Raw genomic sequence first — 15038 nt, forward strand, 5'->3', positions numbered from 1 at the left:
TTACTTACTACTACTTTAAACTAGATCCACAAATCATATTTATCACAAAGTTCATAACTCATTAAATCTTAAACACCTGGACAAACATCACTATTAGTAAGAATGACTACCCTTTTATCCAACCTAAAACGGTGGAAATTGAACCATTATAAAAACAAATCACATATCTTTAGTGAAAATTAGTGGAAATTGAACGTAATTAGGAAAAATATATTCCTTTCTTAGTACTACTAAAGGTATTATTCTTGTTCTTGAAATCTATGTTGTGTATGGTTTCAAACTTAACTCTTGCTCTTGAATTCTATGTGGTGTATAGTTTCAAACCACTAAATCACATTGACCAAAAAAACAAAAACAAAAAAAACCTTCCCATTGGCATGGAATTGTCTCACCACTACACTCCATGACATTTGATAATTTGACAAAAATTACAATGTATAAAATTCCCTTTCCTCTTTCCACATATGTTCATAATGCTAGCCACCATGTAACCTCTCTCCCATATTTAGGACCCATTATCAGAATCAATAGATAATACCACATAGAAATATGCATCCATCTCTACCAATGGAACATGCTAACAACGGACAAAATCCAACCCAAAAAATGCTAATAATTGAAAAAAACCTAAGGTCAACGAAAAAACTTAATTACTTTAAGGTTGGCTTTAATTCTTTGTTCAATGGGCTGATGAATTTAATTCTTTGTTCAATGGTTTGATGAAGGCCTTTAATATAATAAGATTTTAATTATGTAAATACTAATAATAAATTAAAAAATTATATTAATTTTAGTTAAAATTTATTTCTCAATAAAATAAAATTTTGAAATTAATTTTTATATTATAAACACTAATCACTAACAAATATGGCTACGATTATCAAGAACCAAAGTACAAGAATGTAATTTTTTTATTGGTAAAATGTTGATTTCCTAAGAAAATTTGATTATGATTTTACTTGTCAATTTAAAAAAGTTTTAAGAATAATTTAGATTTATTTTACTTTTCCATTTATCAAGCACGAAGAAGAATCAAATTTTTAGAATTACAAGCATTTCCTCAAAATTTATATCAAAGAAAGAAGTTTACATCTTAAGAAATTTGATCTTTCTTTGTGTTTGATAGATCCCAAAATTAAAATGGATCTAAGTTGGTTATATATATATATATACATACTTCACTTCATTTCATTTTACTTTTATTATATTTATTTTTATTTGATATAGTCAAAATGTTTACATAGCATAATATAACATTACAACATCTTTTCTATATTGTTGAGAGTGTCTCTCAATATAATGATTTTGATTATGATTTTACTTGTTAATTTAAAAGGTTTTAAGACAAATCTTTCATACATATAAGGATTTAATTTATAAATATATTAACAAAATTGAAATCAATGAATTTTTTATTATTATTAGAAGGCTAAATTTTTAAGAAAAATTGATTATGATTTTAGTTACTAATTTAATAAAGTTTTATTTCCACAGGGATGGTCCTATGCCGCACTATGCAACAACAAGGATGAGGTTATAATAGAGTAATGAAGAGGGGTAGGATGCTAAATCATCTGTAAACCTCTGTTGGCATACAAAAATTCTCATGGGGAGAGTTCTCAGTGATAAGGATGATACCTAATAGGAAGTTATTATTTGTATGGTCGATCTCCAGGAAAGGATGGACAACATTAACACAAATGTCACTCTTCTGACTAAGTCAAGCAAAAACACAACCCCCTTATCATTAGACATTGATGGCAATCATCAGTCGCCAAATATACACATAATTCAACTGAATGAGGGAATCCATGGCTCATGCCCAGGCTAATATTTTATTTTCCAATATGGCAATGTCGTTCAGTTTTTGTAGTGTTTTCTATGTAGACCTTTTAGTAGTCCAGTGGATTATGAACAACATAAACAATCTCAAAATTTTGAGCTTATGCTACTGGTATGGTTTCCCTAGCGACATACTAGTAGAGACTAACAATTTTGTAAATACGTATTTTTCACATTAATATAAGCTATCTAATCTTAAAAAAAAAAAAAAAAACAAAATTGAAAAATATATTAATAGTTAAAGTAACATGAATATTATTATTTTTATTTCCTTTAATATATATATATATATATATATATATATATATATATATTACCTGAGGAGTTGATTTGCATAATATAATGTGAATTTAATAAATTATTATGATTTAGATAATATATGGTTTAATTGCAAAACTCGACATTTTAAAAACTAACCCTAAATATTTGAGGGTTGATCTCTAAACAAGGTAATGAGAGTATTCTCTACTATAATTGTTGGTCCCTATAAATGTGTAAATATAGTTAACAAAAAAAATAATGCTAACATGAAGATTTTAACTACACAAGGGTTGATTTTTCAAGACAAACTTTTCATTAGAAGAGACTATCAAGATCCCATCATTAGTTCCACAAGATTTTGAAATTAGTCTTTACTAATGATGATGACAACGACCATAATGTTTTTGTCCACCTTTCTCCTAAAATCAATAAACTATATGAAACAAATAAAAAGAATTAAGATACATATTCTTTAACAAATCATTTCTATATTTAATCATAAATAAATAAATAAATTATATTTAAAAATCCAAAATAAACAATTTTGAAATATGTTAACAATAACAACAAAATTAATTTCAACACAAAATTTTTATTATTCAAAAGTCCATTATTCAAAATCAAAATCACAACCCTGTCTACTAGATTGTCATTTAGTGGCTGAGAGCAACATACTAACAACCCTAAATCCTACCTATAATTATAAGTTACCAAATTTGATTAGATTTCTATGAAGCATTAATTTTAAGAGTGGAATAAATTACATTCATAATATCTAATCTGTCAAAATTTTAGAAAATATCATAGAGAGGAATAAATGACATTCATAATACCTAATTTGTCAAAATTTTAGAAAATATCATAGAGAAAGTTTGAATGGATCTATTTTATTTTTTGGATTTTTACGATTTTAGGTCCATTTAAAAAAGACAAAGAAAATTTTAACTTGGAAAAATATGGAAAAATATCTTGTAATTATGAAAATATATTGTTTAAATTTATGCAAATTTTCATAGTTTTTTTTAACAGAAACGGATAGAGAGATGTATTACTTCCTAGCCAAAATGCTGTAATTCTGATTACAATGTTCAGAGCAAAATCCAAAGAGCTCTTTGTCCAGGTCCGAGATCTCTTTTTCTATGCTACACCAGAGATTTTTACAATTTGTTTTCCGGGCAACCGCCTCTATTTTTACCAAATTAGAGATGCAAACAAACTGCTTCAACAATAGACAATAAAACATAATCACCAAGAGGTTAAGGAATGGGGTCCCAGCCTTCTTCTCCATCTCTGAGGATCACTCCGAGGGGGAGATGGGCTGCTTTATTAGCTTCAGTGTCAGCTTCTTTGTTATTATCTCTCTTGACATGATAGAATTTCAAACTCCGGAAGGAGTTTGATAGGATTCTTGTTCTGGTGATCAATCTGGACAGTCTTAGATCTGTTGGGGTAGAGCTGTCTTTGAAAATTTTTATAATAGTCTGCGAGTCTCCCATCACTATTGCATCATTGATTCTGAGGGATTTAAGTTGTTTCAGTCCTTGGAAAAGGGCCTGAGCTTCAGCTTGCATACTGGTGTTGGAGCCCACTCCCCAGGCAAATCTAAGAGTAGTTTTGCCATCCACTCTCTTAACAACTCTACCTGCACCGGATCTTCCCGTATTACCTTTGGTAGCCCTATCGAAGAAAAGGATAATGTGGTCCTGCTTTGAACAAAGAGCCAGGAAATCTGAGGCATTAAGACGAATTTGCCAGTCTTTAGGGAGAATGGGAGGTTTGACAATTTCATTGAAGCGGAGGTCCAGGGATTCACTCCAAGCTGCATCGAGATCACTCAGTCCTGCTCCATCCAACTGATCACCAACGCATTCCTTTAGCTGAGATTTTATTTTAATCCAGACAATATTATGATCTCTCTTCTTATCTCTGAAGATCCTCTGATTTCTTTCCAACCAGGTGAACCAACAGATTAATTTGCGAAGGATACATCGGGCGGCTTTGAGATGAACACTTTGGGAAGAGCCTCTAGGATACGACGACTTCCAGTTCGAAAACAACGCTGGAATATTATTGGGGAGAATGATGTCTGCCCGCCATGGGCCTAAGGCCACATTCCAAAGATTGGCCGCGAAATTACAGTTCAGCATCAGATGCACAGCGGTTTCTGGATGATCACCACATAAGGAACAACGTGAAGGGCCGTGATAGCCTCTTTTGTGGAGTCTATCATCCGTCAATATTCGCTGGTGGCAGAGGAGCCAACAAAAATAATCGATTGTTGGAATCGAGCTTTGATACCAGACTCCTTTCCATGGTTTCAGGTCTGAGGGAACATGAGGATGCGCTAAGAGCTGCTTGTATCCCCGAGACACTGAGTATCGCCCAGACAACGAGCCCCATCCACGAGTGTCTGGCTTTCTGCTGCTTATAGGAGCCTTACCATTGAGGAAGACTAAGAAAGTAGCCAGTTCTTTGGTTAGGGACTGAGGAACCTCGAAATTTATCCAACTGAGCCAGTATCCGTTCTCCCATTTAGATATGTCCCACAGTGTATTGAACCCCGAACTGTGCATCCAATCTTTCAGTGCTGACAGAGATCTATCATCAGACAGAGGGTCGCAGCCCATAATCCGATCCTCCCAAATTCTGATTTGCTTTCCATTGCCATGGATCCAATGAGTGTGATCATTGATTAAGGAGAGGGATTTTGCACAGAGTTTTCGGATAGACGAGCCAATGTTTGCTCTGGGGTGATCAAGACACCTTTTCCTCTGCCCATGGAAGAACTTTTTCCACAAGGCGATCTGAGCCCACCCCGGCTTTGGTGCAATAATCCTCTAGATCAGTTTTGCACCCAACGCCAAGTTTTGCATGCTAATGTTCTTAAAGTTCAGTCCGCCTTCCAATCTGGGCATGGAGATTTTAGTCCAGCTTAATAGAGGAATTTTCTTTTCGTTGGCTTTTCCGCCTTTCCAGAAGAATTTTCTGATATGATCCTCCATTTTCTTCATGATTCCAACAGGGGCTAGCATCACTGCAAATTGATAGATGGGGAGGCTGTTGAGGACAGATTTTATTAGAACTGACTTACATGCCAGATTAAGCTAGTTAAAACCCCAGGAATGAATCTTAGACTCAAACTTTTCCAGCAGGGGCAGCCAATCTCTGTTAGCAGCGCGATGTAAAAAGATAGGGAGACCCAGATACTTGAAGGAGGACCAAGACGAGGAAGCCGCGAAACCGAAGCAACTGGAGATGGCCTGCAATGAGGAGGCAGGGGTATTCCAGCAGTAGATATGGCATTTGCCTTTGTTCAGCTTACTTCCTGATTCTTCACAGTATTCTTCAACCACTTCTTTGAAACTTTTAGCTGAGGGCACCGAGGTAGCACCCAGCAAGAGGGAATCATCTGCAAATAACGCGTGGTTTATGTTGTTAACACCTCTCGCAATGTTCAGGCCCATTAGTTCTTGATCTTGTTGTTTTTTGTTCAAGAGAAAGCTGATGACGAAAGCTTGAAGGATAAAGAGCAGGGGGGATAATGGACGCCCTTGCCTCAAACCGCGAGAGGCTTTGAAGAAATCTGAGGCCCTCCCATTCACCAGTGGGGCTAGCCAGGGCTCGCTGATACAAGCCTTAACCCAATTGACAAATTAGGAGCCAAACCCGAATTTGTGCAAGACCTCGAATAGAAAACTGTGTCTCACTCTGTCAAAGGCACTTTCTAGATCTAGCTTGACAGCCATACCTTTCTCTTTGCGGACCATACTGGAGTGGATCGCCTCTTGGACCAGGACAAAGTTGTCCACAATCTGTCTTCCCTTGATAAATCCTCCCTGGTTCACAGGTATGATGTTCGGAAGGATGGCTTTTAATCTGTTGGCAATAACTTTCGTGATCAGCTTATAACCTATATTACATAGAGATATAGGGCAAAACCGGCTGAAGGAGTTGGCTCCTTTCTCCTTGGGAATGAGGGCCAGGAAGGCCGAATTGGTGCTTCCCCCAATTTTCTGGCACTCTTTGTATTTCCTTATCATTCTGCATAGATCTTTCTCCACTGTCTGTCAACAGGTTTGGATGAATCCGACAGTGAAACCGTCAGGACCCGGGGCCTTGTCTGGTTGCATAGCGAAGAGAGAGGCTTTTATTTCATTATTAGTGATCTCAGCATCCAGGAATTGATTATTTCTTTCAGTTACCAGGAAGGGCACCTCATTCACGATGGAAGGGGCATGATCGGCGGCCTCTTTTTCACTGTAGAGATTTTTGAAGTGAGTGAAGGCAGCGTTTTTTATGCATCTGATGTCTCTATGAATGGTGGTCTCAACTTTGATTTCTGAGATGGAGTTGAAGCATTTTCGGGCCTGAGCTTGCTTGTGGAAGAAAGAAGAGTTTCTATCTCCCACCTTGAGCCAGAGACTGCGGGATTTTTGTCTCCAAAACTCTTCCTCTGCCAAGCTAGCCTTAAGGAACATGCGCTGAAGATTAGCCTCCTTGTAAATTAACTCTTTAGTAATATCAACGTTTTCCGATGCCAGGTGATGCGAATCAAGACACTCCTGGATTATTTTTCTTTCCATAGTAGGATTTGGTAATGATTTTACCTAGGACTTTAAAGCAGTTTTGACTCTCCTAAGTTTCTCTTCCCAGACAAAGAATGCAGAACCTTTGACAGGGAGCTTCCAGGTTTCTTTTATCAGAGGCAAGAAGGACGGCTCCTTAGCCTAGTGAGTGTTGAACTTGAAAGGAATAGGACCTTGATCCAAATGAGCCAGCAGCTCGAGTTTAATGGGGTGGTGATCGGAAACACTGCAAGGAAGGATATGCATTCTAGATTTTAGACCAAGAAGAAGAAAAGAGCTTTGGACGAGAAATCTATCTAACCTTGCAGCGATGTGGCCAGGTCCGATTCTTTTGTTGGTCCATGTGTATTTCCCAGCCGAAGGCTTGATGTCGAGCAGCAAGTCCTCAACCCATTCCCGCGCCGGGTCACTGACGGTGCTTCCTCCGTGTTTTTCAGCCACTGATAATGTTAGATTAAGATCCCCTGCTATGATAATATTGGTTAAGTCTTCAGTATCTGCCAGATTCCTAATGGAATCCCAACAATGCTTTTTCTCTGCTGAGCTGATGGGAGCATACACATTGAAGAGGGAGAGTGTCATATCTGTTTCTATGTGATGGATTTTTGAGAACAGCCAATGGGTATTTTTAACTTCTCTGATCTTTATAAACTTGTTTGCATTCCAGATAGAACCGAGTCCACCGGAAGCACCTCGAGCTGATACTGCTAGACCTTCGCTTTGTTTCCACAACTTCTTGCCGATCTGGAGGAAGGCATAGTCCTCCATTTTAGTCTCCTGGATGAGGAGTAGGTCAGGTAGTTCTGTTCTTATCAAACTTCTTATAGCTTCTTATTTTATTCTGCTCCCCATACCCCTGCAGTTCCAGGAGACGATCTTCATCACTTGCATTTTGACGGATGAGCTCCCCTAGAGCCCTGAGGCTGATTTCTGTTCTTCTTCGGAGTATTTGCCAAAAGCTTCTCAAGGGTTAGTTGAATACCCTGGAGCTTGTCTTTGTAGGTCTCTTGTTCTCTTTTTTCCCGCGCAGATTTTCGACCTCTCAATGATCTTCTGGCCGAGGTTTGCGAAGTTTCTATTTCGCCTTCTTCTTCTGATTCCTTCGAACTTTGTACCTCCTCTGTCTCTACAATGGGAGTCTCTTTTGGTCTGCCTTCATTACTTTCCACCTGTATTGATTCCATGGGGGGCTCTTTGGGGATCGATCCTTCTTTCTGCATCTCTAGCTCTAGGGAACCTTCCGTAGCTGGGCTTAACAGAATATATTTATTTCCTTGTTCTTCCATGGCAGGGGTTTGGTTACTAGGGGCGACCTGTGAACCATTGCCTTTCATATTGCCTAGTTGATTGGCTTTGTGGGTATTTTTGGATCTTTTAACCTGGGTCCAACCTTCATCCTTGCCTTTTTCCATTTCAATATTCTTTGGACAGTTCCAAGCGAAGTGGCCATAAACCTGACATTTCCTGCACTTGAACGGGAGCTGCTCATAGTCCAGCTTCTGAAGATGAGACCAGCTTCCAACCCTGATCTTTACTTCCTCAGGCAAGCCAACTTCCAGATCAACTTCAAAGCAGATTCTTGCACAGTTGAATTGATCTTTTCTATTTGCACGATCGATGAATTTGCCCACGGTGTTCCCAATGTGCTTTAGGGATTCCCAGTTCCAGCAATGCACAGGCAGGTTGGGCAGCCTAACCCACACAGGAACGACTGTGGGAACGTCAACTGAAGGGTCAAAATCAGGCATCCACTTGTTGAGGTACAACCCTTGAGGGCCCATGAAATAGGGGTTGTTGCGGAATATCAGATCCTTATCCTCTTTATCAGTGAACTCAAACATGAAGAATCCCTTCCCTAGAAAATACGAGGTGACCCCATTCTTAATCAAAGGAGCCCAGTTTCTAGCAATCCAATTCTCCGTGGATTTGGGAGAGGGCCAGAGGCCTGTGAACTGGCCTACCAAAGCTCTCTCTGCCAGCGAAAGGGCGACCTTGATCGGAACCTCAGGGGGGAGCGAGATCTCTGGGATGTCGTCTAAACGTTTAACGAATTTCGCAGCCTCTGAAGCTTTCTTCTTCGGCAGGGATTCCAGGAGCTTAAGAAAGGCTTCAGCATCAGAAGGGGGAGGCGGAGGGGAAGGATCCATTGAAGCAGCAACCACAGCATCGGCCTTGATCAAACCCCACAAGCCATCTTAGGTGCAACAACATGAGGGGCTCCAGCAGGACTTCAGCGTGTAGGGAGGCCATCGAGAAGGGAGTGCCTCGCAGAGGGAAGAGCCCGCAGGAGGCGGCGTGAGTAGCCCGAGGGCCGAGCCAGAGGCAAGGGCGCAAAAGAGAGGCGGCTAGGTCTCGACCGGGCAGCGAGAGTCAACTAAAAAATAACCTCTAAAATGTTACCAATTTTCATAGTTATTTATATTTTAAGATGGTTTTTTTTTTGGAAAAGAACAATGTTTTCCAATTTAGTTTGTCCAAGGTTTTGGGTGGACATTCCACCCATCATTTCACAACTTTTATGTCCCTAATGATGGGTGGAGTGTCCACCAAACCTTGGACAAACTAAATTAGAAAATACAATTTTTTTTTTTTTTTTCTAAAAATTCATCTTACGATATGTTGTTTGTAAGTTTTTTAATTGAATTTGAATTTAAAAGCTCATTAAAAATGTATGCAATTTAAGTGCCATTTATTTAGAGTAAGTCAAAATTTCACAAAATGATCATCTTTTTAATCACATAATTTATAATCTAACATAAATTTTAGGCATAATGAAAGTTCTGCCATGGCCCATGTTTTATGTATATTGAAATGATCATGATGGTATAATGTCTATAAAAGTTTTGTGTATTTGCATCGACTTAAATTGTCAAAAAATTAATTGAAGTAATGCTAATACTAAAAGAGAATTTTGTCACAATATTAGAGAAAGTCCAAGATTAAATGAAAGAAATATTTGATGAATGTCTTAAAAGATTTTGCATAATTAAATTTTTCCAAATTATAAAAAAATTAATTGAAATAATTTCTAACACCAATAAAAAGTTTGTTACACTAAACCTACTAATTGTAAAGAAAGTTTTGATGAATCCATTCGCTTTTTAGATTTTTATGATTTTGGGTAAGAAACCAAAATCACAAGTTAAATTCCCCAATGGAAAGAATGCCAACTATAACAAAAAGACTATTTCAATTAAATTTCTAATTAAATTTAAATTTAAAAAATATATATTTTTAAATCACCATCATATTATGTCTATAGTGAATTAATCTTATTGGGAAATAACCTAATAATTGTAAAGAAAGTTGTGATGAATCCATTGGCGTTTTAGATTTTTATGATTTTGGGTAGAAAACCAAAATCACAAGTTAACTTCCACAATGGAAAGAATGCAAACTATAACGAAAAGACTATTTCAATTAAATTTAAATTTAAAAAATATATATTTTTAAATCACCATCATATTATATCTATAGTGAATTAATCTTATTGGAAAATAACCTAATAATCGTAAACAAAGTTTTGATGAATCCATTCGCTTTTTAGATTTTTATGATTTTGGGTAGAAAACCAAAATCAATATAAATTTTTAATATATATATATATATATATATATATATATATATATATATATATATATATATAATATGACATTATTCCAAGTAAATTTTCCAGATTAATGTTAACCAAAAGTTGTTTTATTTGTAGAATTTGAGTGCCCCACTATTTTTGAGGGTGTTGAATCCATTTATGCATTTGAAAATGTATTTTAAATATAAAAAAATCACAAATTTGCTTGAAATTGTATCACCTTTTGCCTATTAGTTAGAGTGTGCCTCTACATATATATAGAAGTCTCAATTATTTTGGGATAGACATTTAAGAATTTTAATTTAATTATCAACAATTATTAGGTGGATGGTAAATATTTAATTTCCATCAAATATTTTAAAGTATTCTTAATAGTTATGCTTTTTTTTTCTAATTAAATTGATTAATTAAAAAAATGTCATATAATTTAGTGTAATATATGAAATGAATTATAATTTTTTTGGATTGTGGAATTGATAAGTCATGATATTGACCCATAATATTGTAATAAGACATATTTACAAGATAAGAATATTGTTACATATTTTTTTAAATGTATATATATTTAATTTTTTGTCACAATAATATAATAATAATTATGATTTAAAATAAAATTATAATTTCATTTTTGTGTTTTAATATTTATTATAAATTGATGTATATCTATTTTTATTAATTATTTAATCTATATAATTGCATTGATTATTAATATCATTAAAAAAAATTAAATTTAGCGATTATATATTTTTTGAGATTTGCAAAATCAAATCATCTAGATCATCAAAAAAATTTGAGGATAATTAATAGTGGGTAAATGTGAGATTTGCAAAATCAAATGACCTAGATCATCAAAATAATTTGAGGTTAATTAATACGGGGTGTATGTGATATTTGAAAAATCAAATGATCTGGATGCTTAAAAAAATTGAGGATAATCAATACTAGGTAAATGTGATATTTGCAAAATCAAATGACCTGGATCATCAAAAAATAATTGAGGTTAATGTCAGTGTGAGATTTGCAAAATCAAACGATCTGGTTTATAAAAAAATTTGAGGATAATTAATTCTGGGTTAATGTGAGATTTGCAAAATCAAATGATCTGGATTATAGGTCAGAGAAAATCTTCGTTTAAATTTTAGTTTCTAGATTGCTCGAGGTTTAGAGAGCGCCCGAATTCTACTTTTTGGGAAAAATCACTCGTGTTGCTGAGAACTTTGGGGGAATTGACTGGTAAAAGGTTAACTTTTCGAATTTTATTAGGTAAGACCTTTCAGACCAACTTTTGAAGATTGTTCATGGCAGTAATCCAGCATTTAAGGACTGTGTGCGGGGCTGATTGTGAGTTGGGTTGACGGGATTCCAATCCAATTCCCATTTAAATAAACCAAAATCCAAGAGGTCATCCGATTCGATGATTTTGCGTATCTTGTGGCGTTCACATGAGTGGGCGAGGCCGGTTATTGGTGGCAGAATCTGAAGCAAATCCGAAGAATCCCTGCGTCTGGGGGCGTTGGGGTTGCGGGGGATTGATTATTATTATTGTTAGCTCGATTTACCATGCAGCGCACGTTGCATCTCTCTGACCCGCAATGGGACGAATCGAAGATGATACGATGATTGTTAATTGATTATTGAGTGTCTGTAAATAACAACAATATTGGGGAAGAGCGCGTATGTGAAATAATAATGATGAGCGCCTAGTGGGCAACTGAGCGAAAAAGGATTTTCCGACAGATTTTCCCCCATACGAGCAGCCCATCCCGAAAAATCTGCTCCCACCCAGATTTCAGATTTCGAATTGCAAGCCTTCTTCTGAGATTTGTAACGTCGTCAATCCATCAGATAATACGTGCCCAAGTGCTGCAAACATCTGATTCATGCGTTTTTTGGGTCTTGAATTCTTCGCCCTTTTATAAGTGGGGAGCTGCCGCCCATGTGAATAGGTTGGTTGGGGTTTCAGAGGGGAAAACAGGGAGAACAGAGGAGTTTTTGGTGGGGCAAATTTGGAAATGGGCAGAGATGGAGGAGTCCTCTTGCAGAGGGTGTTGGAGGCAGAGAGTGGTAGCAGTTCAAGTGAGGGATCTGAGAGGCCTGTTGCCTCGTCCCAATTTCATGTTCTTGCTGTGGACGATAGTATTGTTGATCGGAAAGTCATCGAGAGGTTGCTCAAGATTTCTGCTTACAAAGGTACTTTGGAAATTATGGAATTTGAATTTTCTTTTGGGGGTTCATGCCAGTTGTGTTATATTGGGTAGGTTGGCCCATGATTTCTGCTGACAAAGGTACTTCGAAATTATGGAATTCGGTTTTTCCTTGGGGTTCATGTCAGTTTTATGATATTTGGTTGGTTAGGCCTTGTCTGGATCCTCATAAAAGATTAATGGTGGCTGTCTTTAGCATCCGAAATACAGGAGATATGGAAAATTGGACAGGCTAGGAGGTGCCCCGGGCGCTAGTGGGTTGTTCTATCACTCAGTTACATGCCCATTTCATGATGAGCACACTTGACCTGCCCCTTGCCAGTGGGCTGCACTAACACACTGATAAATGCCCATTTCATGACTGACATCCTGCGGCCCTGGGAGCAGGGCTGCTCTATCACTGACCTACATGCCCATCTCATGGCAAGCACCCTTGACTTAATTCCCTTACTGGCTGCAGCCTGTACTTCCACTGTGCTACATGCCTATTTCATGAGGCACCCATAAGCTGACCTGCCCAGGGGACGTATCTACCACTGAGCTACATGCCCATTTCATGATGGTCACGCTTAAGCAGGCAGCTCTACCACTCAGCTATGTGCCCTTTACATGACAGGCACCCTTAACCTGCCCCCAGCCGGCTAACGGGCATACCCCTTTCAATACAGGCATCCTTACCAGGTTTATAACAAGCTGTGGATTGCTACCTCCAACGGGTTTGGCAGGAAAAGGGAATGAGCTTTATGTGTCTGCGTTATTTGGATATGCATCTGGTCAAGGCCGATGATCTACTATTAGGCTGATTTGATTTGCAATTTTATTGTAGTAATTCCTGTCACTGATCTGTTCTATACCACTGAGCTACATGCCCATGTCATGATGGGCAACCTTAACCTGTCCTGGCTACCAGGCATGCCCCTTTTCATGATGGGTATCTTACCAGTTCAGAAACATGGTGTGGTTCGCCACCTCCACAAATAGGAGGGATGTGTGCTTTATTTTGTCTGCTTTATTTTGGTATGCATCTGGTGGAGGTGGATAATTAGTTATTAGGCTTTGAGGTTCTATGGTAACAGTTTGACTGAATTGTTTCCAATATTTTGCAGTGACCACTGTAGATAGTGGAAGAAGAGCTCTGGAATTCCTTGGCCTGGATGAAGATCACAGCTCTGTAGATCTTGATGTATGCTTCTTCTTTCTTGAAAGAATATTAATTATTTTGGTATTTCTGAAATTTTTGTGCAGATCTGACTGCCCATTTGAATTTAGCAATGTTTCCTGTCAAAATTACTCGTGTATTGAGACCTGGTTATAAAGGGCTTGTATAAGTTATTAATTCTTTGGGACCTTATTCGGTTGAAGTCTCTCTTTTGTTGCAGAACCTCAATGTTAATATGATCATCACTGATTATTGCATGCCGGGGATGACGGGTTACGACTTGCTCAAAAGAATCAAGGTATCCTGTGATTTCCTTACAGATTCACGAAGAGGAAACGCCCTTTTGATCTTCCATCTGTGAAATTGTTTTAATTTACTGAATTTCCTCGTAAAATTTTGCAGGAATCAAAAAAATTGAAGGAGATTCCTGTCGTGATAATGTCTTCTGAAAATGTCGTACCTCGGATCAACAGGTAAGGGGTCAATATTGCTGCTCGAGTCTTGATAGATGGATGTTCCTCAGGTTCTATGGAATGTTTTGGACTTGGACTCTGATTCCGAATATGATACACGCAGATGTTTGGAAGAAGGTGCAGAGGAGTTCATACTAAAACCTGTGAAGTTAGCGGATGTGGAACGGTTTAAAGGTCACATTATCAAGGGTCTATCAAAGGAGCAACAGCAGCCTGCTTCGAACAAAAGAAAGTCTATGTCTGAGGACCTTGATGACCTTCCAGCACAACCACCAGAAAGAAGGCCTAGACTTGGAGAACTGAGTGGTGCTTAGAAATGTGATGCATGCAACCAGTTTTGTTCCTTTTCCCTTGCCCCTTGTATCCAGCAGGGCTTCAAACACCCCAGTGCTCTAGACAGAAGGACTCACCCGATCTCGAGAGAATGGCCAGGGAATTCAAGAAAGGAGAAGTTTTAATTTCCACATTCTGTTTGAGATAATTGGGCAGTGAGATTCACATATGCTTTAAAGATGAAGAATACCGATTTTGCAAGTCCCAGGAGGATGGATGATGGATTTTGAAGGAGGCGAACAAACTATCATGTGTTGGCATCATGAGAAGGGAAATCAAGCATCTGTAATCGTATTATCAAACAGGGCCTAGCAGTTGCAGGCTGCACTGTGCAGTATGGGCAATTGTTGATGTCCTTTGAAGGACATTTTGTTTTAAAAAGAAATGCCACATAGAAGAGAGGATCACAGATTCGAGAGCAAGCAAGATATTTTCTGTTTTTTTTCTTTATGAAATCATTTGGATTCTATTCTTTTGTACTTAAACAAGGTTTGCGGTGCAACCTAAAGAACTTTGACCTTGGGTTTCTTAGGGCTTTGGTCTTATTCTCAAGGATGTTATTACAAAGGAATTACCAGACACCATTTG

At 37.5% G+C, this 15038-nt stretch overlaps 1 protein-coding gene across 1 annotated transcript; it reads left to right on the forward strand.

Moving 5' to 3' along the window:
• Positions 1-11445: 11445 nt before the first annotated feature.
• Positions 11446-14729, forward strand: LOC149183551 (two-component response regulator ORR3-like). The gene is made up of 5 exons (XM_089417181.1): positions 11446-12471; positions 13592-13668; positions 13865-13942; positions 14047-14117; positions 14221-14729. Exons 1-5 carry the CDS (start codon positions 12294-12296, stop codon positions 14429-14431), a joined length of 615 nt encoding a protein of 204 aa, XP_089273307.1. The 5' UTR covers positions 11446-12293; the 3' UTR covers positions 14432-14729.
• Positions 14730-15038: the final 309 nt, after the last annotated feature.

The sequence above is a fragment of the Pinus tabuliformis genome, chromosome 3_2, assembly GCF_031772625.1.
Source record: "Pinus tabuliformis cultivar Carrire ecotype Pingquan chromosome 3_2, CPIR1, whole genome shotgun sequence".
In the NCBI taxonomy this organism is placed as follows: domain Eukaryota; kingdom Viridiplantae; phylum Streptophyta; class Pinopsida; order Pinales; family Pinaceae; genus Pinus; species Pinus tabuliformis.